The sequence below is a fragment of the Bombus flavifrons genome, chromosome 3, assembly GCF_040668555.2.
Source record: "Bombus flavifrons isolate JBK064 chromosome 3, iyBomFlav1_principal, whole genome shotgun sequence".
Taxonomy (NCBI): Eukaryota; Metazoa; Arthropoda; class Insecta; order Hymenoptera; family Apidae; genus Bombus; species Bombus flavifrons.
Genome location: NC_138444.1, coordinates 11,325,767 through 11,353,565, shown reverse-complemented (window position 1 = coordinate 11,353,565; position 27,799 = coordinate 11,325,767). Strand labels below are relative to the sequence as shown.

Sequence of the window (27,799 nt, the reverse complement as noted above, 5' to 3'; positions counted from 1 at the left end):
CCTCTGTTTCGATTCCGCTGCACTCGGGTGTGACCGGTTTTTCCACGCGACCTTGACCGCCACGCCGTGCACGCGCTTCCTCTTTATCCGCCGATTTTCCACTTCCTTCACGCGGCTATGGAAACTCAATCGCCGCTAAATCGTGCTTCACGCTCGACAGATCCGCTATGATGAAAGTTCAATGCTTGTCAGTCACCGGATGACGTAAGAAGAGTAATCGTGGGTTGAAACAGCGATTAGTGGAAGAACGAGAAAGTTACCTTCGTCCTGTGTCAAGGCCTTTTTCACGGTCTCAGAAGTTTCGAAGGTTACCAAAGCGTTCGCAGCTTTCAAAATGTTCCAGATCTCTGATCGTACGTCTACGAAATAGATTCTTCAGTATTTGAAATGTTTTATGCATCTCGAGGATGATAAAGCCTCTCAAGTTTTCATAATTATCAAGCTTCTCTTATGAACGTTACCTTAAATCGTGGCGTTCCGACGAATGAAACATCCGGAGACTGCGATGCGTACGCTCATAAAGATCTCTATACGTATGCACAGTCCGTCGCAAAAATAACAGTGGCGACATCGATACAAAAAAGTATGTCCTTCGCTGTCGTTGCGTCGTTGTATGGTGGTTGTGTCGTTGGAAGCAGAGTCATAACGATCGACGTCAGAGTAGAGTTGGTTGACGCGTCGAAAAATCTGTTTCTGTTGCGCGATAATGCTCCGGTTCGTGATGCAGCGGCCGTAACTGCTTTTCTCGAAAACAAACAACTTAAAATGTTGCCTCACCCACCCTGTTCGCCGGATTTAGCTCCGCGTAATTATTTCTCATCTCTGCGGCTTCGAATAACGACCAAGGGGAGACGTTGTGACGGCGTTCAGGACATCCGGAAAGCTGCGACGAACTTTCTCGAACAAAAAGACGCGCAACGATCGTTTGGTGCATCGGTTGGCCGCGCAGATCGTTGTATCGCCACGAGAGGAATGTGTTTCGAATAGAATGAAACATTTTCCTCGAAACAGTGCCTCTGCTTCGCTATTTCTTCAGAAGCTCCGTTATCCTTGCGATATCTGATTCGCGATTTTGTTTCTTTCGTTTGATCGCATCGACGTATCGAGCTCGTCGATTCTTCCAAATACGCATCCACTGGAACCATAGTCTAAGGCAGAAGCGTGATTTCCATTGGGAGACGTAACCACGACCGGTTTCGTTGAAGCAGAAAAACCGAAGCCACAGGGTGGAAAGCGATCGCGTCTCGAATTCCACTACTCGAAAAGAGCGGTCAGCGGGTTAATTCTGGTCCGATGCTGGGAAATACACGTCGACATTTAAGCAGTTCTCAAGGCATTCGAACGCACGTGAGAACTCGGCCGCGAAGTAGAGCGATCCGTGTAATCGCCGGACGCTGGTCAAAGAACAACTGTTCCAGAGTGCTCTTGGTGCCGGTGCCAGTCCACCGGGGAACGATAATCACACACACGGTATTAACATGTCGCGTCTTACCGCTGCTAATGCCCTCGCAACGCTTCCAGCTCCGATTCGTTTAATATTTCTTTTTTCGTTTCAAGCTTCTCACTCCGAATAACGGAAATTTCACTGACGAAGATAAAATTTTAATCGAAGATAAATTTCGAAGTTCCTTTACACGGTATGACAGTGGTACTGCGTTTATACGAACTTGTCGGTAGACGAATAATTACGAAGAGGAAGAATATAAAAAGTCCATTTATCTGGGCTTCTTTCACTTTGATGTCCCTCGATAACTATATTTGTCGCAGAAGGAACTTATTTAGTTCAAAGATATAAGCCGACTGAAGGATTTTTATTTTATGAAATTCTTTTTTACGATTAAACATAGAACGTGAAGTGGATAGGTCGTGATATGTGCGGAAGAAAAACTAGAGTATAGTTAACGATATATTTATTAACAAATACTCTCGATATACACTTCGAAATTGCGGTTACAATTAGCGGTTCGCGGTTACAAGTTCGACGTCGAGTGCTGCTACAAATATATATGCAACTTGAACTTAATATTAGAAACAACCTGAAATAACTTACGATTAAAGTCGTCAATTTTATCCTATCTCTAGCTCGACAGCCGGATCGTAATAAAGTCTTTAAAAATAAAACAGCTCCTCCATTATGCAACCGCTTGACGCTTCTAGATGTCAGTCTTCTTCTTATTCCATATTGACTTAATTGAATTTTGTCGTGACAGCTCTGACAAAGAATAAAGTCGTCCTGAATCTTTCTATCTGCGATCCATTAAAAATAAACAAGCTGTCCATATATTTTTCAGCGGTAGCGTAGACAAACAACGTTTCGTGCAGTGTGTACGGCCAGTGTTCTCGGTGATTTTAACGAACCACCGGCGTAATTAAAAGACGTATTGTTCTGTTTGAATGCGACGGGATTGCGTTCGCGTGACCCGTGACGACCGCGTGCATCGCAGAGCCTTTTGCCTGGTCTGCGTGAAAACTGAGGCCGACGCGCGTTCCCGCTGGAAAATGCTGGCCGACAATGGCCAACGGAACAGCTAATTAGATCGGAAGATTGCTCTTTTCCCGGCATAGAATTGCAGATAAGAGGCAGATTGGCTTTCGCGAACAAGGAAGCGTCGGTTCTTTGCATGATATCCTTACCACGCGATGCCTGGTTTTTGCAATTCTATGTGTTCTCAGACTTCCAACTGACTCTCTTAAGTTCATACAGCCTTAGATTCTGAAACTTTTCGACTTCTTTAATTCTCCGACTCTCTATGGCACTCCGACATTCTCTTTTACAGTTACATCGTTCATTCCAGTTCAGACTCTGTAACTGCCTCTGACTTACGAGCTGTCGATCCGCCGCATTTCCACACACGGTAGACTCTGGTCGGCTATCCGGTCTCGTTTTAACCGATCACATTCTTGTCGAGGCGAAACTTCGGTCGACCAGCTCAGCAGGAAAATCGTCGACATTCGTCGATTTCGCGATCGTTACTTTTAGTCGAAGGATTAATGCAGTTTTTTGACGATGAAAGGACATCGGGCCTTCCCTTTTGGAATATTGGAAAAAACCCCAATACCCTAGTCCAGACTTTTACTATTGCTACACTTAAGTAAAAAAACTAAGAAATAGTTTTAATGTTCCAATCCGATTTTACGACGATGGGCTTGGGCTGGAAGTGACATAACGGGTCACTGAACGCAGCCACGGTCACGGGAGGGACGTGTACCTGACAGAGGTATGGAATAATTATATAGTTCTCCTTAAAAACAAAAATCGACCCGAGAGGTGGGGAGAAGAATATGTAAGGGCAGTTCCACTTGGACTGCGAGTTAGTTCATTCAGATAAGTTTTACTTGTACGTGGAGTCATACGTGTATCACATCGCATTCGTCGTCCCGTTGACCGTGAATTCGTTGTCGAACCTGAATTCGTTGTCATCGACATCTCGACTATCCGATCGCCGCTATTACTTGTAGCCTCCTGTAGTGACCACATTTGTACCAATAAATATCAGCTATAACCGCGATGGTAAATTCGAGTGAAGGTTCGTCAAACGCGCAAAATTCCAACTTTAACCCGACGTATGTCTATTATACAATGCAACTATAGTGTATATATACAGGGTGGTTGGTAACTGGTGGTACAAGCGGAAAGGGGGTGATTCTACGTGAAAAAAGAAGTCGAAAATATAGAATAAAAATTTTTTTTTTTTCATTTTTCCATCGAGACAACGATCTACAGTGAGATCCGTTATAACGAGACGCGATAGAGTGCACGCGTACCGAGCGAAAATTCAAAGTCGATTTTCTCGAAAACAAAGCCTCGAACGAAAAATTTTTATTCTATATTTTCGACCTCTTTTTTCGCGTAGAATCGCCCCCTTTTCGCATGTACCACCAGTTACCAACCACTCTGTATATATGTAAATCGTACCTTTCTGTACATAGTAACATTATGAATATAACGTATACCTTTTTTACATGTACATTTATATACAAGGAGATCCTACTACATTCAGATTCTCGTATTATCAGATACTTGGAACAAGGGATCCGAACCAGGAGGAAATTCCTCACAAAGCAGAAATTTCTCGATTTTAAGGGGGAGTCGCGGTTTTATCGTGTAGTATACTTATATTACTAGTCAATCAAGACTTGCTTGTTCACATACGTAGGATAGGATCCTGAATGATTGACCAGAAACATCTTTGACGTAAATAAGAATACTATTTGACGAAATATAATATTTATGCTTCTACTTATCCACTAATCGTCGTACGTCTCACATTTATTCTTTGGTATTTAATACCTAACCGATGCGAAATTCCAACATTTATATACACGCGTTGTATGCATCATGCGTCTCTACACATAGACAAATATTGCGTTATTCATGCATGTATATATACATACTGGCGTAAGATAGAAGTTAAAAGACGAAAGACGATAGCGCTGATTACGATGGTCGCGATCGGTTGTTGGCTCGTAATTATACATCGGTGAATCACCGTGCTTCTCGTTTCTTTTACAGTATTTGTGCACTTTATATAACGGAACTCGTCGTGAGTGCAGAGAAAGAGAGTTTTTCTTGTAATTAATGGACAAGGAAGATCACCGTGTACCATTTGTAGTAAAACTTTGTCGAATGATTCAATGAAATTACGAAGGATAAAACGACATTTGCAAAATATTTAACGTAATAACAAAAACAAAAGCTTTTTTGAACCTGTTGTGGTAACCTCCCCCCAAAAAGAGATTAGGTTACGTTCAACAGAAGTATTCATCGAATCGGACCAAAAAGGTGATGGAAGCTTCGTATATCGCAGCTTAGAATTTGAAGATATGAAATGTTTGGATTCTCGGTTCTACGATTTTCAGTCTATCGCGCTAAAAAATTCTCGGTATCTCAAACTCGAGTGCTGAGAATCTGTAATCAAGAACCTCTTTGAGAATACTCTGAAATCGTCAAATTCTTAGTCTCGCCATAGTTCAAACTTTCTCAGATTCCTAGCTTCAATCGAACATCCAGCTGCCAAACCTCAGACATTCTTTCGACTACTATCCGTCGAACGTTAAATCGTAGGGCGCTCAAAGTCTGAGCGTATCGCGTTCACGGGTCCGTATATCAATCGACACCACACCTTTCCTCCCCATGCGGCTAGGAATTTAATCTTTGGTGCCGTTACTCGGCGGCGCGTTAAAACGCCCCGCGTAACTGGCCGTTACCGGCCAATCGGCCGATCCGTGCATCTCGACAATTGCTCCGACTAAGCAGCCGCTGACAAGCAAACCCGGAAGCGTGTCTCGATTAGGGTCGGCTCTCCGCGTGCTCTCCATACCCTTCGCTATACCACAACTTCCTTCTCTTTCTCTTTTTCTTTTTTTTTTAGAAGCGTTTATTTCCCAAAATTCAATGTACCATAGCTTTTTCTATTATTCTTCGATGCTTTTGTCGCCCCAAATTTTGGCAACGTATGACACGACATAACAATGTTACGTAATAACACAGAATATCAAACGCTGACAGTTGACCGAAAGCGTAATAAATCTAACAGCTGCGGTATGCGCGCTCGTAACTGTATACTTTAATTAATTTATACTCGATCGACAATACCGTAGGATCTTCCGCGAGTAGAAGCACTGGTACAAATGTGATTTATTAGGCAGAAAGGTAGAAGCGTGTATCTATGAAACGCAGGATAAAAAGAGAATGCGATGTCTATTCGAGCTGCGTTCGTTCGCGTTCTTCGCAAAAATCTGTCGACCGCTCCTTCCGCCTATTTATCTCTCGCCAACTGCGCTATAAAAGAGCGCTTCGTGCGAGTCAAACGTATAGTTCTCGTATCGCCTATTCTACGATTATCTTATCAATGATCTATCGCTCGTATTAACAACTTGTATTTAATTATTTATCGCTTAATCGCATATAGATACTACTGTATGCTATAGATACGACTGTATCGTTGTAATCGTATTAAAACGAAACGAAAGGAGCGAGGCGTCGGCCAGAGGAGAACAGGTGAAGCGAAGTTTCGAGTACTTCGCGGCGTGACCACAGCCAGTTCGAAGACGTGCTCGTGACCCCATGACGGCCCCCATAGCCGCGCCATGGAAAACACGCGTATCCTTTGCCGGGTGGGGAGGCGGCCGGTTCCTCCGCCACGTACGTTGCCTCCATTACTTCGATATTATTATACCCGAGGCCTTATATCTCGCGGCGAGATGTTCCTTTTGCAAGAGCGCATCCGGTGCAGGAGTCTTGCGATTCTAGCCGCTCGTTTTCTGCTTAATTTCTTCCCCCTCGTCTTATTTTCTCTGTTCATTTTAACCGTTTTTATTTGGCTCACGGATATCGACGACCGTCGTTCGACCAGCACGTGGACACGCATGCAAATTGACGCCGCTTGTCCGCAATTATCGTTCATTAATATTCCAGCGGATAGCGGCGCACGTTTGCTATCGATGCTGTAGCGAAGATCAGAGGAATTCCTTCCTGCCAGGTTGCTCCTTCCTCGTTCAGTCCTTGCGATTTTATTGCGTAAAGATTTCTCTTACGTGGCGCGTAATGGAGCGCAACGTGACGGAATATTTGAGATTTTTCTCCGTAAAAGCGATCGCATCGTACGTTGCAAACGGTTGTCGAACGTTGAAAATCTCTCAGCATTTCTCGTATTTCTCGAAATGTAACTTTCCATCGTATTTTCTAACGTTGAGCCTCGAAACCGTGTTTCTTCCCTGTTCTTTCATCGATCGGATCATTCCTTAATCAGAAACTGTACGGCAAATCCATTCCATTTAAATCAGTTTTAATTTCTACGTACGCGAATATCATATTAACTCATTAAGAACGAACCAATCGCTCATCGTAACAATTACATCAATTTCTTTACACGTATTTCATAAAATCGTAATCCATATGTCTTTTACTTTTTTACCTCGGTTACGAGAGACGATAATTCACCGTAACGTAACATCCGTTGATATTCTATATCGTTCAATTTACCCATTGCGAGAACAATTTCACTTAACATATCCAGACACGATCGATGGTTTCTCGGAATTCCTTGTCGAAGAAATAACGCGCAGGAAATATACTTGACTTTATAATTATCCACAGCACACTATACGTCACGCATTAGGAATTCGAGCGACGAATTTGTCACGTAAAATTAATGATAAAAAAGGAGTAGCCGAGCAGTTACTTAACTTGACCGTGCCTTTAGAATTTTTTAGGCCTTTATTTACGAAAATAATTAAGTATAATATTACAACGAAGTAGCGAAGTTAAAATAGTTGTTCAAACCACGGCCAAACTGTACACAAGACTCAGGACTAGTCTCGTGGTCGAATGCTTGCAGTTTTTATATCTTGCGTTTGTAGGTGTTAAGGGGCAGGGGGAGGATCCTGATTGCCCTACGTAATTGGGAAAGTGTAATGTTGGGCCATGTGCAAAGGTCATGTCAAAACCTAATGGTTCGTTGTCAGGTACCAGGTATGTAAATATGAAACCGGAATTTTTGTACAGAAAATACACGTTTATTGTATGAAAATGATTAAAAATATTTTAGTCGAAGTATTGTCCATCGTTAGCTATACATTTTTCCCACCTGTCTGGCAATTGGTGGATGCCACACTAAAAAAACTGTCGCTCTTTTGAGGCAAACCAGTCATCGAGCCATTTTCGTACATTTTCGTAAGAAGTGAAATGCTGGTCGGAAAGTGCGTGTCCCATCGATGCAAATAAATAGTAATCGGACGGAACCAAGTCTGGTGAGTAAGCCTCGTGCGAAAGTATTTCCCAACTGAACGCTTCGATCGTTTCCTTGACCGGTTTTGCTATATGCGATGGTGCATTATCACGAAGCAAAATTACTTTGTGTTGCCTTTTTTGATATTCTGGTCGTTTTTCACGCAAAGCTCGATTCAAATCGATCATTTGTTGTCGGTAGCGCTCAGTATTAACGGTTTCGCCAGGTTTTAACAGCTCGGTGGTCTTTTTCGGTGGTCTTTCACGTTCTTAGTTCCTCGCGTCAAAATTGCCACTTCTGAATTTTTTAAACCACTCAAAGCACTGTGATTTACCAAGAGCATGCTCACCGTAAGCTTCGACAAGCATTCGATGCGATTCTGCAGCAGTTTTCTTCGAATGGTAACAGAAAATCAACGCTGTCCGCAAATCGTAGTTTCCAGGCACAAAATTTGACATGTTCAACGCTATTACAAACTATGCTGTCGTATGAAACTTGTATTGTTCTGAGTGGAAAATGTTTGTGAGATGTCAACAAAGACTTTTGGCATCAATGACGCAGTTTAGTGATAACTACATTATCAGCTAGGGCCATCTCTAGGCCAATTCCGTTTTCATACTTACAGATCTGACGTAAGTAGTTAGGACGATTAGATGGAATTAAGTCGAGACAGTTCGATTAGTTCGTAATTTTGTGGTTGAGACACGTGTTGTTAAAGATCAGCAAGTATCCGGATACTTTTGAACACGGCCATTTACCGATACTTTTGACATGGTTTAACGATATCGCGAATATCCTGATATTACGGAATGGCGTGGATTTGGGTGTGGTCGTTGTCACAAATTCCTCGGTGAACATGTTAACGCAACAAACGACACGAAATTAATGATATTCTAGCGACAGGAGCTTTTCGTCCAAGTTTCTTCGTTTCTCGACGCGCGCTGCTTCGTTCCTGCAGTACGAAGTCGCGCGTATCTGCGTGGTTAGGTTCGTCGAGCGATATCGGGGCCTCTAATCTGTTCATTAGTACTAATATACCGACCGGCAGCCACCCACACTCCATCAGATATTAGCAACAGTGTCATTTGGGGCCTCGTTTTACGAGCTCTGGCACTCGAGGGCTCGGAAGACGTTTGGATCCGGCCCGTTCACGGTCGTTCGATTACCGGTTTCCGGATTGGGACTCGTTCGCCGCTAATTAACGCCTTTACGACCGGCTGCCGTTTACACGACGATCTATATTTCATCTCGTTAATACCGATGTGCTCGGCCAGCCTCTTTTTCCTCGTTTTTCTGCGCCTCGCCCCTTTGCTCTTTTGTTCGCCATCCGATTTTCGTCGATCTCTTAATCACGCTGTAAGCCGATGGAGCGTTAAACGATGTTTCACGCCGTTCGACGAATCCATTAGGATCTTGGAGATCTTTGTTGGAACAGTTTTCAGGTGGATGGAAATGCTGAAAGGATTTATGTTCGTTGGTCGTTTAATGCGCTTTGCTTGTTCGGATTTCGATTCTTGCGACGTTCCGAGGGTTTGTCGATTCTTATCGGCCTGTTGGCCGAACATTCGTTTCTTGCCGTTGTTAATTAGCGAGTTTCTAGCTGTGTGTAAATTTTGTTTGTTGGAAAAATTCCGTAGGAATTAGTCATTTTCGAAGCTTATGAAGAACGATTTGTAAGGGTGTGTTAATTAGGACAATTTAGCTCTTCCTATTCAGTTTCTCATTATTGGTTGTTCTATATACCATAGGATATATACAGGGTGGTTGGTAACTGGTGGTATAAGAGGAAAGGGGGTGATTCTACGCGAAAAAAGAAGTCGAAAATATAGAATAAAAATTTTTGTTTTTAATTTTTCCATCGAGACAACGATCTACAGTGAAATCCGTTATAACGAGGCGCGATAAAGTGCACGCGTACCGAGCGAAATTTCAAAGTCGATTTTCTCGAAAACAAAGCCTCGAACGAAAAATTTTTATTCCATATTTTCGACCTCTTTTTTCGCGTAGAATCACCCCCTTTTCGCTTGTACCACCAGTTACCAACCACCCTGTATAACAAGGTAGCTATGGCTAATAGAATGACCATGTTCTCCTCGGACCTATATGACCCAAAGTGGATGTTCTTCTGCTCATTTCTGACCCAGTCACGTTTTGCTATTACCGAAAAGATTCTTAAGTGCAAAAAGGAAAGAAACATGAAAGAATCGTTATCATTACACAGGAATATCTCTGTTCCAATCTTACACCAAAGGTTTCCTAAAAATATTTTCTCGTTCGTTGAAGCAACAACGAGACCGGAATATAAAAATTCGAGTAACCCTGCAGGGTTACAATATATAGTTTGTCTTTTAGTATTCCATACAGTCCCGTTACCTTTCGTGTATCGCACGCGTCTTATAAATAAAGCATTCCGAAAAACCAGATACCTGAAGAGGTACAACGGCGAAGAAGCAGAAAAAGCGAGCAGAACAGCGAGGAGAATTTTAAGAGCGAGCAGTCTTGATTCGATCAAGGAAAAAGCAAAAGACCCTTAAAGAAGATTCAAGGCACGCTTAACGCAACCCAAATCGAGTTTCCAATTTCAGGTTCGCTCAAATTTCTCTCCATTCCCGTACCAAAGGTCCGACACGCGTATTACCTGACACCGATTTTACGACTTTCCCGTGTTTCCACCACCGATCGCTACTAATCGAAGCAATGGGTCTGAAAATTCCCCTGTCTGGCTCGAAGGGATGACGATAAGGGAAAGAAGGTAGAAGGCCGGGTCGTGGAACTGGCCAATCAAGTCGGTGATTTTATCTCCGGATCGCTGGCAATCGTCGCTACGTAATTGGATATAGGATCGTATGGATGGTATAATCGGTTTCCCTGGGGGAGCGGAGAGAACGCATCAACCCCCTTCGAAGCAAACCTTCGGAATGTAATTAGTCAGGGGAGCGGGCCAGGCGCAATCTTGGCCGGCGATCTGCAGCTAACGTCAGGTGGAGCCGGACCGCCCGTTCTGCGATTTCTCGAGATCCCAGGGATTGCACAGCCGGGTGGCTCGCGAATAATTAAAACCGATCGACAGCCAGGTGCTGTCTTCCCTCTTTCTTCTTCTTCTCCATTTTCTTCCTTCTCTCGCCGAAACAGTTTTTGATGAAGAGGTCTCGCGTCTCGTTGACGACCGTTCAAAACGACAGGGGTGTGCATCGTTTGGAACACGTTACGCGATCTTTGGAGTTTGGCTCTGCCGCTCTCGTCCGATGGAAATTTTTTATTTTATTTGGGCGATACGCGTTACTCGAAGTGGGATGTTTTTGAAATATTTGGATTTCTTTAGTTGACGTTTGCGACACTGTAAAAGAAGGAACAAGGTGGAATTCCATTTGTAGGAACTTTTCTGTAATTGGCGTTCATACCAGTCTCAGAAGCTACATCGACCAAGTCGCAAATTTATTTATCGTAAGGGAAATTAAAGAAGGTCGTGTTTCTAATTGTCAATCTTCTATAGATTTTGGTTTCTAAAGTTGATCAGCGTATGGGGTTGATTCAGGCTTCTGGACGACTCAGAGTACGTTAATTCCCGTGAAGTAAAATTTCATTTATTCTATGAACTTGTTGAACAAGTAATATAATTCATATGCTTTTTTGGAATTCACGTTCAAATGCGTATGTGGTGGATCCAACGAGCGAAAGTTCGTCGAATGCGGCATTTACCGGAACTTTCTGCCTCGAACAAACGGAATTTAAGCGAGAGCTAATTATCGTAAAGGATAAAATTATCGTTGAATTGTATCAGCGAGTATCGCTGAGTGGCGGTCGTTTCCTTCATTAACTCCGGGCGGAATCGATGGATCTCGAAATTTATGCGACGAGTGAGGCAACACGACACTGTATGAAGAAAACCATTACTGAAACCGTCAAGGCGATAGCTCCATCCTGTATGCTAATAACATCATCCATCTTCGAGTAGCGCATAACAGTTTATACGCGGTCGGCGTAAAAGCTGGCTTTAATTAGCCAACTTCCAATCACCTTGCGTCGTGTCGCGTAGTTCGATCAGCTCGCGAGCAAAAACTGGCCCGAATGACAGACACGAACGCGGTCAGTGATTAACCTCGAACGAGATAATGGAAATCGACCGAATGAATCGGTTCTTCGGAAATTAACGATCGTGTTCCACTTTCCAATCGAAGAAACGTTCCTCGCATTTTCATGTTTATTAACCTTTGCATTAATATTTATTCCCGCCAACTATCCTCCATTTCAGCCCTTTCACTCTCGAGATCGTACGCCGTAAAATGTAAATCAGCGAGATCTGTAATTGTCACGGCGAGCCGAGGATAATCCATAAATTCGAAGCGAAAATTTACATTGCGACGTGTAATAAGGAAAAAGCGATGCGACTTTTAAATGAGAAGGCGACTTATGAACCACCGTGTGTATAAGTATTGTGTCGTTGTATCAGTTCCTTGTTGCCAAAATATGGAAACGTGGAAATAGCGGAAAAGCACGCGAGTATTGGTTCGACGACGAAACCAGCGCGGACCGACGACCGCAGCGGAAAGCTGGAAGATACGGCGAACGTTCGAGGGTTGAAGAAAATTCGACAACTTGTACGCTGCAACCTAACTGAAACTTAACTCAAAGCTAACCTCCGGTACAAGCACGTTAAATAAGAGAAAACAAAGAGAAGAATGGTCCGTGTTAGCTTCGGTGCTGCGCGTACGGTGGCGACTTGACCCCGGGATTCCACGCGAGTCTTCACGGGTTCTCGTGACTTCTTTCTCCTCCTGTTATTCAAATGGGATCCCGAAGGGAAGAAAGAAAGGGCAGATCGCGGAGGGAAGGATGTTATCGGGTCTGTCCAATCGCCGGTGTATATCTAATGGGTCCGTGAAGTCCCATCCGTTTCCTCCGCCTTGTCATACGATGGCTGTTGGCACGGCCGATTCACCTGACCACCGAACCGATCCGATGCTTTATTCGCGCCGCCGTTATCCGACCAACGAGCAATTAACATCCACCATGGGCTTACGTTCGATCGACGTTCCTTGGGGCATTTGCGAAAATTATGCCGCAGATTATAACCGTTCGCCGTATTAAACCGAGCTTTTGCAGTCTCTCGAGGTTTGTTAACCCGCTGGAACACGGTCTTTTCAGATTTAATCGGATATCGCTGGAAATTGCCGAACGACCGATTTTCTCTTTACTTTTTTACTTAGACCATCTTTATATCTGACTTGCGGGATTTTCGAGAAGCTTCAACTTTTACAAAAAAACCTTGTACGAGTCGATACGACGTCGCGTCGATTCTTCGCGTTAGGTTTTAGATAGAAATTTCGTAGCAGCTGTTCCACGTTGACGTGGAATTTCGTCGATTCTTCGTGCGAGATCGCAGACAGAAATACAGACATTTGCCGCGCGCTTCTTCCTCTTTAAAATTCTACGATTCGACTTTTAGCGAAAACCTACAACGTCACGCCGTCATAATCTCAAATAAACCGCGGAAAAATCTTTGGAATCTTTTGGAAAACCTACGCAATTTTCGTAATTTCGTTCGCGATTTCCTTCGAGAAGAAGCGCCTTGAGAAGAATCGAAGTACTCGGAATTATTAGATTCAAATTCTATTCAAAGTCTATTGGAATTATTACGAGTCCTCTGTTCTAGTTCGTCGCTCGAGGAACGACCGTTGTAGCTTTTAGCGAACAATTTTCATCGGATTGTTTCTGCCGGCGAATATTCATGGCTCTAGCCGGGCGACCCGCGCACTAAACGGTGTACGGGAGTATTGTCGGGTTTTTTGAGCACCGGGAGACCGGTTTCATTGGTAGGTACGCACGTGCAGCATGCCTCGGTTCACGGTTGTTCGTCATGTACCACGCCTAGCCTATGAGGAAAGGAGCACGAGTTCTAGACCGGCGGCGAGATAGTATCGCTGGCATGGATAGAGAGTCCAGGACTCCTAGGAGTCTGGCTTTAATGGCCTGCGGCTATGATCGCGAGGAGATCGCCTCGACACGCTCGATTTCCTCGCGATTTCTCGCGAGTACGTTCTTAAGCAATCCGAAAAAAAACGTCCTGTCTATTTTTCACTTTGCTATACGTCGATAGGAATTCGAAGAAATAAATTTCTTTCTGCTTTTCGACTAAAACTTTAGACACATATGTATATCGTAGAATTTTCGAACTTTAATTAAAATTCATCGCAGGTGTTATTTCCAACGATGGAAACGTACGCGTTTAGAAACTAAATTCATCGACTTCGGTTCTATTGTTATTCCAACTTTGTTATCCAGTCGCGCGAAAAAAGAAAGGAAAAAAGACTAAAAAGAATTTACATTGGTGAATTTACCTGCTTAGTATTAGATTTTTCGAACTTGATTCAAATTTGTTTTAGACGTCGTTTCCTACGATCGAGCTATAGCATCGAGTTCAGCGGCCAGATCGATCCACTTCGCTGTTCGTAAAGTTTTCAATTTTACCATCTAATTACGCGGATAACGTCTAACTTTTGAAACGATCAAGCGATTTGTGTTCATCAATTTATTTGTCGCAAGCGGCTGACACGAATGATCGTGAGTTTCGAAGCAAATATTTGAGAAGTTTGCAACGCCATCGCGTTCCTTTACGTTCTAATTTATCGACTCTAAGAACATGGCTCGTACATGGAAGGGAAGTTGATCGACTCTGCTTAGTTTCTCAAAAATTAAATATCCATTAAATATATGCGAAATGCGCGTTCTTTTAACTTTACACGCACAGTTTCTTCGTTTCGAAATATACGATTTATCGCGATAGAGATAGAAATTGGAGCGCCTTTGGTGCGCAGAATAGTCCAAGTCTATTCGTCACGTGGCCAGAGTATACGCGAGGTTTTCTTGCGACGATTTTCCAGGTCGTTGGGAGGTGCCCGATCGAAAACACCTTTCTCCGCTTCCCTTGCCTCTTCCTTTTCGTCCCGCTCTTCCATTGACAATTTCGCAAACTTCGATCGAACCGATTCTTCTTTTTTTCTTTCGTTCACCTTCGCGAAGCTGCTCCCTTCTATCGTCTCGAGCGGAAGATTTTTCCCATTACGAAAACGAATATTCACCAAAGGAAACGACTTGCTATTTTCATGTCTGTATCGAGAAATTGATAATTAGGCTGTGGATACGCGATCAAAAAGAAGCGACGTTGAAATTTGCCTTACCTGCTAAGCACCATAACGAGTAATTTATTTATTTTTATCCTATACATTTCGTGCGTTTTTGCGTCTTCGAATTTCCCCTAAATACATAAAAATTCCACGTACGATCAAGAATTCTAAAATATGAACAGTAGAAATGTTACAAAATCCTGACTCACCGAGGAACGTCGAAATTCATCGTTTAAAAATTTATCTTATCGATAATTCCTATAGAAGAAATATGAAAGATAATCGGATGCTTCGATCGTACCTGTCGCCTCACCTCAACCTTTTGTCCACGCGAGAAAAAGAAACGAAATTTATTTCTTGATCGTACGTCGATCAATTCCAATCAAAGATCTCGGATCGTAACCGTTAGCGTATAGCTTGACCATAATTTGTCCCAAAGCAGGAACGCGTATCGATACGTCGAGGTGTAATCGATCGTGGCCCCAATCCTATAAGTCATCCACGATTATCGATCGGTGGCAACGATCGATCGGCTGTCTCGCGGACGATCGATCACGATCTTGAATTTTTAAACATTAGTATCTTTTCCGTAATCAACTAACGTGGATGGTTTTCTGTTCCAGCAAAAGGTGAAATTCTGGTTCGCTACGGGCGGCGCCGGATTTTGCATCAGTAGGGCGCTCGCGATGAAAATGACTCCCGTTGCTGGGTAAGTTTCTATAGTTTTACCTAGAAATATACTTCATCAAAAATATTCTCCAATCTTCCGTTTGTTACGATCGATGTTACTCGCGAATTCCTCGAATATGTTTTACTCGTCGATAATCCATCGTCGATCGTCGATTCACGTCGCGTTATCGAAAAGAGAAAACAGAAATTCGAGAGACTCAGGATTGCTATTTTGATACGAGAAAGTGTTACATAGTTCTCTCGATTTTTCGAATTCTTGAAACTTGCACGACCTTCGATTCTGTCGCGTTTCCCTTTAAATGTTCTCGAAGCATTCGTAACGCACCTCTACTTTTTCTCGCCGTTCCGCAAACTGCTGTTTAATTTCGCAATGATCTCGCCACTTGTACTCTTTGTAATTGCTACATCGTAATTACCGCTGGTCAAAGTTACGTGACAGCAATTGCGAAAGCGTTGAAAAAAGTGCGCAGAGGAATACACGCTGTGAGAATTAACGACGAGACGGCAGGAAAAATTGAAAATCCGCTATCTATCGCCATCGCGATGACACATTATGTACGCTGTCGGCTATAAATATTAGCGCGCCTACTCCTTTTAATCCAACGAATTTTACTTTACTCGGTATTCCACGTTACGACACACGCGCGAGATACCAATGAATTTATAGATTAACGACGAAATAACGAAAAAACAGAAGCGGTGGAAATACAGCAATTTCCATTAGAATTTCTATTATTGTTCGATTTAGGTTAACGTCACGACGTGTCTAAATATTTATGGCGATGTATCTGCGTATCAGAGTATTTTATTTCATCGATTCTTTCCAACGAGATATTTATTTCTTTCGCCAATCGCAGACGAGACAGCAGCTCGTTGTCTCGAGTCTGATTCGCGAAGTAGAGAGGAATCGAAGGCAAACAACGGGGCAGTGTTAGCCGCCGGTAAATAATGATTGACGAGGGTCCGTGACATAAACGTCGTCAGAGTCGAGCTCGAATTGCTTCTCGAGACGAACTTATTGATAATAACGCGGATAGCCGCGCGACGTCGCGATCAACCATTCTGATTGCTCGTCGTTGCCCGCTTAAGTGGAATGACTCGTAGCGGTTTCGAGACTCTGTAGTTTGACAGATCGAATCGTTTCAGAAATCACGGATAATCGATGCGTTTCGCCCGTCATTTTCCTCTGTGTCAGATTTCTTTCACCTGCACGTCAGAGTGCTTTACGCTCGTTTCGATCGACGAGCACGTTTCATCGTACGATGACGAAGGATACGTTCCTTCGAGATGGTTTAGATGGAAAAGAGGAAGTTTCGATGGTGGACAAATTTCTTTGCAGTTGACGGAACTTGGCGCGTGGTGGACGAGGAGTTGGCGATTTATTGATCGGACACGTGTCGCGATGGCACGATTAAGGTAGTCTGGCACAACCACGGACTATGGCAGCTTCGTGACATTCGTCGCTTCTCTATTTACTCGATTACATTCTCAAAACGTTCGTTCTTCGCGTGTGTTCTATTCGTTTGCGTGTAACCCCAGCCTTACTTCTTTATCTTCTGCTTACACTTTCGATCGTTCGTTTATACTTCGAATTTGCTTACTTGCGAGTTTCTTTACATTCTCGATCGATTCGTTGAATTCTTCATTCGCTCGTATAGCTTTCAACCCGTTAATTGCGTTTCACGCGTGTTGCATTAAAAATACAAAAAGGTATAGCGTCAGAACTACGAACAAACATATTTGTAGCAAACATCGAGGAATATATTTGTATTGATATGAAGAAGCGATTTTGCTAAAACAAAAGTCGTACATCTTTGAACGATCAGCGCGAGAAAAATTGTACATTAAGGGGTTAAAAAACCTAGCTAGTGTCCATTAACGGCCAAACAATCAAGCACACGTCAATCGACAAACCGGAACGCCAAAGAAACGCAATCTCTGCAGACCTCGCGTGGTGTTTTTTTCCAGCGTTTCTATAGATGATATTCCCCCGGTTCCAATATCCTCCTCCCACGGAAGAACGGAGGAAGAAGAGACATTCGAATAGACGGACGTGCAGGTAGGAGGAAGAAAATCGAAGCGGCAGACGAATGAAACTGGCAAAAAGCCCGGCACCTGGGAGGGCTTTCGAATCGCTGCGATCTTCCCTGGCCGCGTTTCCCTCTTCTTGTCCACGTAGCATACACGGTCCTGGCATTATCCTGCCTCCTGTACACTGGTTCCCTTCGTGTTGCAACACGTCCGCACAGAAGGCGGAGTAGAGAAGCGGAGGAGGAGGAGGAGGAGAGAGAACGGTGCAAGTGCATCGAACCGCTTTCTCATTCAGGGACGTTGCCACTGTTCTCTGCCTCTCTTTTCTTCTCCCCCTTTCTCTCTCATTTTCTCCTTTCTTTCTTATTTCTTCGCCGGTTGTCTCAGTCACCGATCGAAGACCCTTCGATGTACCAATTCTCCGTTCTTTTCCATCTCTTTTTCACAACGTTGATATGTTTCGTTCCACGCGTCCAACGAGAAGGTCCGGATCGTCGATAGTCGAATCTGCTTCGGTTCACATCGCATCTCCGTTTTTCATGGAAATGGGAGATTTCGTGTTTCGCGTTTACCAGGATCGGGATTACCAGCGCACTCGATGTTCTTCTTCTTTTCTCTTACTCGTCGGTTTGGATGGATAGAGAATTTCATCTCTCGGCACCAGCGGAACTCTCGTCGTCCTAATTTCCTTTTTTCCTTCGTATCAACGAGGGAACGAGATCGTTCGCTTCTGCGAAGGAAGGGGCGAAATACCTTTTAGAGCCGATGTTGTTCTATTCCTCTTTTCTTTTCTTTCGAGAAAGGGATATGATATTTCGTAGAGCTTTCGCCACGCTAATTTTATTTTCCCTTTGTCAAAGAAGGCACGAACACGCTCCTCTCTGAACAGAGTTACAAGTTTCGAAAATCTTCTCCCGTTGGTTCGCTAGGAAACGATAAACGGAGGGGATATGCGTTTTGAAGAGGTTCAACTGGTTGAAAAATGTTGGAAATCGCTCGACGCATTGTACCCGGTTAAAGCTGACTCGGTACGCAGCAAGAAACTAACACACCTCTAAGGTATTTTCAAGCGTATAACCGACTGTTATTTACGACGTTCGGCAGTCGTAACGGTGCATCGAGCCTCCTAACTGTCGATAATTTTCCATTAACGTCCGTGCCATCCTCGTTTCGTTAATAGCCGAACAAATCACCTTTACGGGTTCTTCGAACAACCACCATCGCGGCTACTTGCTTCGCGCGTTTCTTCCCTCCAACAATGTCATCGCGAAAACTATTCTCTTCTATTCTACTGCCACGTTACTTAAAAACCAGCCATTCTAATTCATTTTCTTTCAAGTATCGTGCATCGAATTGCATCGTTAATTGCATCGGATGTTCTTCTTTCTTTCGGGATTACAGGGTTCTCCAGATGACAGGTAATTAGTCTTGCAGTTTCATTTTCTATTAACGTTACTGTTCGTTTCATAAGACGCGTTCCCGTCTTCCGTGTTTCTTGGAAATCAGAAAGATTTCGATGTAATTGTATCACGATGATTATCCATTTTCACAGTATATTATCATTATCGAGATATTATCATTTCATGCAAAGTAACGGCCAAGTCCTTGCACGTTCTGGCTCTTAACATTAACCGCGAAAAAACTCGCTGCACCGATATTATCGTTAATGCGCCGACGAAACGATCGAAAGCGTTAAAATAACAGCACGAATAACGAAAGAATATAATCTCGATAATCAGTCGTGACAATAATTGGTCCCGAGAACTTAATTATTAAAATTACGTTTCAAAATTGCTCTCTGAAATCTCCATCGCGAGCATCGCAGAGGGTCAGAGCTACCAGCGTTGCCGTAAGTAGATTGTGGATTTTCAAGCAAACTCATATTATTTCAGAATGTAATTAAAAATGTAGAACGTCGGTAGAAAATTGTTTTATCTGCCAAACGTCGTATAAAGCACTATAATTTGGACATTTTACGCATTACGCGCATTCTGTGCAATCTTGGACAAATTTCCTACGCAAATTAAAGTCGAGTCTGGTCACGAGTGTCAAAATTTCATTCGATTCGATTTGATTTTTCTAAACCCTGGCAAAGTCACGAAATTATTATTAATATGAAAAGAAAGAGAAGAAGAAACAGGAAGAAGAACGGAAGAACGAAATTTACGAGTGCTTCGGTTTGAATTCTGTCGATCGAAAGAAGATCGATCGATTCTGCGAAGATGTCGCGATAAAGAAGGAATCTCGGTGATTTTTCCCTTTTATTGGCCGTCCGTCCGAGTCGTCCACTGGTTCAGCTGGATCTCGCGGAGATGGGTCTTAATTAACGACGAACGTGCGTTCACAATGGGCCTGCACAAGCTGATTGCCACCCACGTGCACGCACGCACCCGCGGCAACTCGATTCTGTGTTTCGTATTCGTTCTGCTACCGCTTCTTGCGAATGTCGGCATGTATTTTCGTCAAGATGCAACTTAATTAAGAAATCCTCGTGACATTGCAACTTTTCATTCTCGTAATATCAAAATGTTTTGTATGTTTGGTTGTCCGGAAAGTGTCTTTCTTTCGCAAACGTGTTTTTTACAACGGTGCACTTTCGTACAAACGTGAAACCCGAGTCTGTGAAATATCGCGGTGTTTATCTCAAGAGAACAAAATGGATCGTATGTAATTTGACAAAACAATATAAAACAAGAAACATCGTGCGTTTATTATTTTCTCATAAAACGAAAGAAACTTGTCGGACAACTTAATATATGTAGGTATTTTCGCCAGAATTAACGTTGATTTTTATTTAGATAGAGGCATAATTATATAGATCTATCTACTTTAACTTTAATAATATCATCTGATATTATTAAACCTAATACTTGAATCTAATTAATTAGCACGTAAACGATACGACACAGGCAACGATCTTGCGAACATCTTTTGTAACCACCGTAAATTCCCATATTATGTGTATTCGATGCAGTTTTCAATTTTCCATAAATGTACGAGCATTCGCACTTTGCGTATCACTGTTGCGATTGGTATTAAACATTTCACGTCGGTGAAGCAGAGAAATACTCGCGAGCGACTGTTAATTTGAACGAATACGAATTAAATTGGTTGACAAACGATTTAGATTTACCATCGGGTTATAACAAGATTCTAACGAGATATAATAAATATCGTTGTTACGATTGACATCAAAATTTCACGTTAACGAGTAAAGGAATAGTCGCGAACGACGATTAACACGTTGACTGCCACGTCAAAGAAATCTCCGTCAGACCACGCGTACAGCAAGCGTTCTCTGCTAGGTGCTCCCATCGATATTTTAGTAATGCGAATCGCTCAAGCGGTGGTCTCAAGAATGATCTTTCGTTTCGTTTGTTCGCAACATTAAAACCACTAGCTGTTGTTGAATATAACGAAGCAAAGTGTGGTATAGATTATTCCGACCAAATGGTTTCTTATGCCACCACAATTAGAAAAGGAATCAAATGGTACGGAAAACTTGGCATTCGATTCCTTCTGGGAGTTTCTGTTGTAAACGCTTCGGCGGTTTACAAAATTGCAACAAGGAAAAATATAAATATTAGAATATTTGGACGATTATTAGTTGCAAAATTATTAGGGTTGTCTGAAAGTACAAAAAATCCTTGTCTTCGACGGAGTCGGCATAATATCGCCGTTCGGAAAAACGATTCCGAAAGAAGCATTAGACGCGCATGCAAACTATGTTATGCGAATAAAAGACGTCGCATGGACCGAACAGAGGCAGAAAAGAATTTGAAGAAAACAACAACTTATTGTCCAAATTGTCCCGACCAACCTCAGCTATGTATAGAATGCTTTAAAGTTTTACATTCTAAATAATTGTTTTAATAAACCATTTTCGTATTTTTATTTTATAACAATTCAACTATTATTACAATTAATTATTAATCAACAATTTATTATTGTGGAATATCTTTTCAAATACCTACGACGATCCTTCGCAAGTAGTCAAATAAGCGACACCCGAATATGGGTTACGTGTCCTGACCAGAAACTTTGCTGACACCCGAATACGGGTGTCGTGGCGGTCAATGTGTTAAAGTCGATAGTACGAACTGGATTGTTTGATAATCGATTTCAATTTACAACGCTTACGATTCCATAAGAGAACAGAAACTTTGTGTGTTTTTTAATTTTCACTTTCTTGCAACATTTACGTGGCATTCCTCCGAATCATGGCGTGTAATCAACGCTGGCGTGCTTGTAGTGATTTCGACAGTTTCCTCGTGATACCGATTAAAACACGTCTTTCGGGTTTCTTTTGCATCTCTGCAGGTTGAACAGGTTTATTTGTCGAGAGACGCGATTAATCATGCTCGGCACTCGCGTTTCTGGTGCTCGAACTGGTCTTTTTCGGTGAAAGTGAGTTTGAGGGGAAGAGAGATTAACAAAACAGGAACTTGTGCTTTTGGAAACGTCCAGTTACATTTTGTCTAGGGTTAATAAACCAAGTTCTTCGATAAAGTTTTCTTCCTGTCGTAGTTGATTAACAGGTCTGCTAAGTTCTAATTCGATTTGTTTTTATTCAAAGAGGGAAAACGATAAAATCTTCGTAGATAGAATCGACCCTTTTGCGCTCCACCGATCTTGTTCCAGCGACGATGTTACTTTTTATATTTTTTATATCGATGCAAGGAAGGAGAGAAGGCTACTGCAGAAAACAAATTTGCAAACATTTCCAGTGTTTTCTTTTCCGAAACAAAATCCTCCATTTCGAAATGTTGTTGTCTCTTTACAAACGTACAAAATATAGAATATGTAACAAAGTAAAAGAACCATTAAAACGTACGGAATACTAAAAGAAACTGGGAAATATAATTATGCGAGCGACTCTAATTTCGGAGTTGCCGATCGACCATAATAATTTTTAAATCGAAGACAAACTGCCGACTCTCTAGGCTTTTTGGAGCACGTCCAATTAATTGAGACAAGTAGTCACTTACTGTTAAACGATTTACTGTATAGAAAGTGTCTTGCAAACTATCACTGCGTAGGAATTGGTAGAGTTGAACTACAGGTTCAGCCAGTTGACAGCGAATGGTTTGGGAAAGCCTATTCGACTAGAAAAATTGAACGGAACGAATTTACTCGACTGAATCGTTTTATCGAACCGCTGCACAAAATTTTACTGCCCACGCGCGATAAGTTGCTAAATATAGGTTGTCCGGAAAGTGTCTTTATTTGGCAAACGTGTTTTTTACAACAGAGCACCTTCGTACAAACGCGAAACCAAGTGTGTGAAATATCTCGCTGTTTATCTCAACAGAACAAAATGGATCGTACGTAATTCGACAAAATAATATGAAACAAAACACGTTGTGCGTCTATTATTTCCTCATAAAACGAAAGAAACTTTTCGGACAACCTAATAACTCGACGTTCGATCTAAATCGACTCTTAAAAAACACAGCCGCCCAGAATAACGATATACCGGATCGCGACAAATATCGATAGCTCCATAATGTTTCTCCGAAGGAAATGAAACCCCTGAACCGATGCCACCCTCGAAAATTGAGTTTCTGTCTAGCAGCGAAGGAGCCGGAATACCGAGACGGCTTTTGCACGATCAGAGATCGGCCGAAAATTCAGGCTGGCGAGCCATCAGGTAGCCGGGTCGAGTGATCTATAGATCGACGACGGATCCACCGGCCACGTATCCGTAGGAATGCCCAAATTGGTTTGGTCGGCCGCGGGTTTATAGACGTTGCAGGCCGCGATCACGCGGTGGAATCCAATTAGGCGAGCAATAATGGAATCAAAGAGATCCTTTGGACGCTTCCTTCGCTTCCTTCCCTGTCCACCATCTTCGCCTCTCCGCCCGCATCTTCGATACGTGGGATTTGAGAGGATCCGTTTATCTCGTTCGCCTCGTATTTGTTTTTCTATGAAAATGTCGGTCGGTTAGAAGGAACGAAGCGAATGGATGATTAAAACGCTCGACGACAGTAACGGGCTCGTTGATGGCCAGGAAATACCAACGATGCCGCTTTTTACGGCGACGATAAAGCCGTCAGCTGTTTTATTAACGTGTTATATAGTTGGAATCGATTTGCATGGTGTCCAACTATGTTTGAATAATTTCTTCTCTGCTTTCTCTCGCTTATACTATACGTTTTTTCCTCGCCGTTTTTTATTGCAAGTTGGAACGACGATGATGTCTTAACCTGATTTTCTAATCTTCCGGGTCGTTGATCTTCGCAGCTACCAGAAAGGGAAGCGTGGAAATGGTCCATCGATCGAGTCGTCGCTCCCTTACGCTTCACCATACCGACGACACATAGTTTTTGCCGTCGTATTTTTTACTTTTCCGTTTATTGTCGCGGCGAGAAAGATACGTACCAGGGGAGGAGCGATTCGGCTTGTGGAAAAGCTTGGGAGCTTTCCATCGTGACACGCATGGGAATAACCAAGTCGTCGAAGGGAATCCGGATTTAACCTCTTCCTCGGAGACTTCTGTGTTTAGAAGATATTCCATGGTGGAAAATTCACCTGCTTTCGCCGTAGTATGCTCGACGTATTTTCAATTAATAAAAGAATACGATCGGAGCTCACGTGTAATATAGGGTGTTTCGAAATTATGATACAATCGGGAAAAAGGTAATTTCTCACATCTTTTACAAATCATTTGATCAATACAATCATTTACAAAAAGGTAAAAGTATCTCACATCTTCCACGATTTCAGAAACACCTTTATGTTATTATTAAAAAAAAAATATATATATATATAGTAGCCTTGTATTACATAAATCTTCCAATTAAAAAACTCAAGATTTTGAATTCCGATCGTGACTTCCCTGTTGTTTAAAAAGCGACGAAAATTGCTATCATAGAGCGATCGTGATTCGTTTAACCGCCACGTAGTCAAGTGCATGCGTACTCGGAGAAGATTCAAAGTCGATTTTTTCGAAAACAAAGCCCCGAATGAACAAAATTTGTTCCATATTTCCGACTTATTTTCACTTGCTGCAATTTGTACCACGAACACTGGGACACTCTGTGGAACGTTACCTGTGTAATAATAATACCACTCGTATAATCAAAGTTTTCTTGTTATCGGTGCAAAGCGTGCAAGAAGTGAAACCAAAATGAAAAAATTTCTTCGAATCAAATGGACGTTGAAATGGTCGAGAGAGAATGGTAGAGATGTTTATACTGGACGCATCGCGGAATATACGTCTCAATCGAATCGATCGTAAGCGACGTTGGGGCGTCCATGGAACGATCGATAACGATCCATCGCGTCTCTTTCTCCGGGATCGAGAAGCGATCAGGCCTAAGGCGGTTGTTCGGTCGGCGATCGGAAACGATTCGAAGCGGCCCGAACGAATGAAGTGGCGATACGTGCGCGACGTGGCCGATAGTTTCATCCGGTACGGTGGCTCGATCGCGGGATCGATAATCGATCTCGAGGCTCAACCGTCCCCTCCGTGGCGCCTCTTTTCCATTTCGCGTTTCTCCTTTCTCTTTTCGCTTTCCAGCCATGTTTCTTTTCGAACATTTGATCAATTTAGTCCCCGATTTACTTATACGAGAATGTTAATCGCCGATCTGCTTATGCGAGAATGTCAATAGGCGGCGGTCAAATGGTAATACGGAGACTTATCGTGAATTATTTTTTCAAAAAGATTTTTTATTTTATAGCTAATCTGTAAAGTAAAAATCGAAAGGTGCGGAAATGTACATCAAAATGTACCAAATTTATAGAGCAAAGTGTTCGTTGTAATATTTGGTGGATGAAGCAAGTCTCTGCTTACATCTCGTTCGCAATAAATTTGCATACAAATCGACGATCTAGGTACTGGAGACGTTCGTAAATTTTTCTCACTTTTTGAAACAAGAAATAATCGTTGGTAGTACGATTTCCGGCTTGATATCAAAGTCGTTAAAACTCTTTTCGTTTGCTCCGATCTCGCTGTCCAGATTGGGACGTAAAGGTTCGAAGACCGCAGCAGGTTAATTTCACTCTCACCGAGGTCCATTAAAATGCTCTTATTTTAGAAACTTTCCCTTCTTTCTCAAGTTCGCTAGTTGCCTAATTAATCTAAATAAAAATCCAAGTACGTCAGAATCGAAACTTTCGAAGCTGGAAAACTGAAATTACCCTTCGCGAAAATCAGCTACTCCTACAAATCTAACAATTTCACGTTTTTCTTCGTTTCTTATTATTTCTCAAGTAAAATTCGAACAACGTCTCTTTAGAACGCGTTACCTAATTAACCTAAATAAAATCTTGTTTTACACGGATACAGATCTTCCCAAACTGGAGAATGAAAATAAAAATAAAACCCGTCATTTTGTTAATTTGTTAATTACCCACTTTTCCTCGAAACAAAAATTCGAAGTCAGTTTTCCTGTTCAAAATCGATCGTCAAATTGAAAGAACGCCTCTTTAGACCACGTTTCCTAATTAACCTAAATAAAACCTTTTCAAATCGGAGAATCAAAATCACCATTCATTTTGTTAATCTGTTAATTACCCACCTACTCTCGAAACCAAAATTCCAAGTCAGTTTCTCCATTCAAAACCAATCGACAAATTCGAAGAACGTCCTCTGTAGACCACGTTCGTTAATTAACCGAAATAACGCTTTGCTTCACACGGAAAAAAATCTTCACAAACTAGGAAACTGAGATTACCATCTCGTCGTAGGTCCGTTAATTATCCATCTTTCCGTGAAAGCAAAATTCGAGGTCGGTTTGCCCATCCAAGTCAGATTGGCAATTTAAAAGGCAAACCTAAATAAAACCTTAAAAATAAGACTTGGATACAAATCTTGCCAAACTGGTGAATTAAAATTACCATTCACCCGTATCTATCAACTGTGTAAATTACACACCTTTCCACGAAACTATAGCTCGGAGCTAGTTTCCTGCTCGTCCAAGACCGATGAGCAAATTCGAGGAAGCCTGTTTCGAGAACTCGTCATCGGAAGCGTTCCTTTTCCCTCGCGAGAAGCTCGCCCGGAATGCCTCGGAGAACAGGGCGAAAAACGGGCCGTGAGATAAACGGAAACTAAGGAAGAAAGGAAGAAAAAAAGAAAAAATAGAAGGCAGAGAAAAAGGAATCGTCTGAAACGGTGGTGGTATCAGCGAAATCTGTCCTTGGTTATTTAGCACCGGACGAAGACGGAAAGCTTCGATTCCGCTCCCCTCTTCGGTTCCTTGCCGTGTAACCCCAAAATTTCGATTTCGTCGCGGGCCCCAGGTATTTTAACGAGGCCGATATTCCGTGTCGGCGCGCTGCCGAAAGGACACCGGACGACGGACCGACGAGACGACCGGTCGCGCAACGCGCCTGAAAAAGACGTGAAACCATTGGTCAACTACGAGAGAAACGAGGATGAAGATACTCGGAGAAAAATAAAGGGAGAGGGAAGGTCCGAGGAAAGGGTACGCGATTTCGGGACTAATCTGGCCAATTAAAAAGAGCCGAGAGATGGGCAGAGGCACGGTGGATTCTCGAATCCGGCGATGGTATTCGCTAATGAGCGCTTCTCTCTTTCTCTCTTCGCGCTAACGTTCGTTCGCCCGTCTTTTTCCTTGTTAGAGCCTCTCCTCTCTGCCGTTCCCTCGATTTAGACTTTCTCCTGACCATCGACTCCTGGAAAACGTTAATTAGACGCGCTACTTTTGCGTACGCGGCCAAAGAGATCGCGGCTAATTGGACCGGGCATAGCGGAAATTTTCCATGGGACGCGCGTCCGTTGCCCGTTTCTTCGGGATGGCAGGCGAGCGTGAGAAATTTGTCGCCACTACGAACAAACAGGGAAGAAATTGTTTACGCGGTTCGATTTTTCGGCGTTTCAAGAGAGACGCTTGTGGGAGAATATGGCGGAATAGGGGAAGCTTTTTGTCAGACGTAGGGGGAACGATAACAAACGGGGAGAGCGGCGTCGCGGATCGATTTTCGCTTTGGGAATCTTGGAAGGGCTCGAACAGCCGGAACATGGTCTTTGTAACTGTTTATGGGAATTGCAATCTTAATTGGGTGGGAATCGCGTCGCAATGGAACGCATGGTACGTTACGTTTCTCGTTTTAGCAGTCGCCGTCTCAGTTTGTTAATATTTTTGTTTGTTTGGTGAAATTATTAACGCGCGGCTGCTTTGAAGTTTCGAATATGCTAGTCGATGCAACGAGAATTTCGCGAAACAAAGGCTGTCGTGAACGAGCGACGAC

The 27,799-nt window shown here is 42.7% G+C and overlaps 1 protein-coding gene across 3 annotated transcripts in view; it reads left to right on the top strand.

Annotated features, from left to right (window-relative positions):
• Nucleotides 1-27,799, top strand: part of fng (Fringe glycosyltransferase) — a 126,217-nt gene that overhangs the window by 84,279 nt on the left and 14,139 nt on the right. For all 3 annotated transcript variants that reach the window (XM_069110380.1, XM_069110379.1, XM_069110381.1), the window contains one exon: nucleotides 15,478-15,563. In XM_069110380.1, the coding sequence (XP_068966481.1) occupies nucleotides 15,478-15,563 (86 nt within the window). The remainder of the gene's footprint in view (nucleotides 1-15,477; nucleotides 15,564-27,799) is intronic.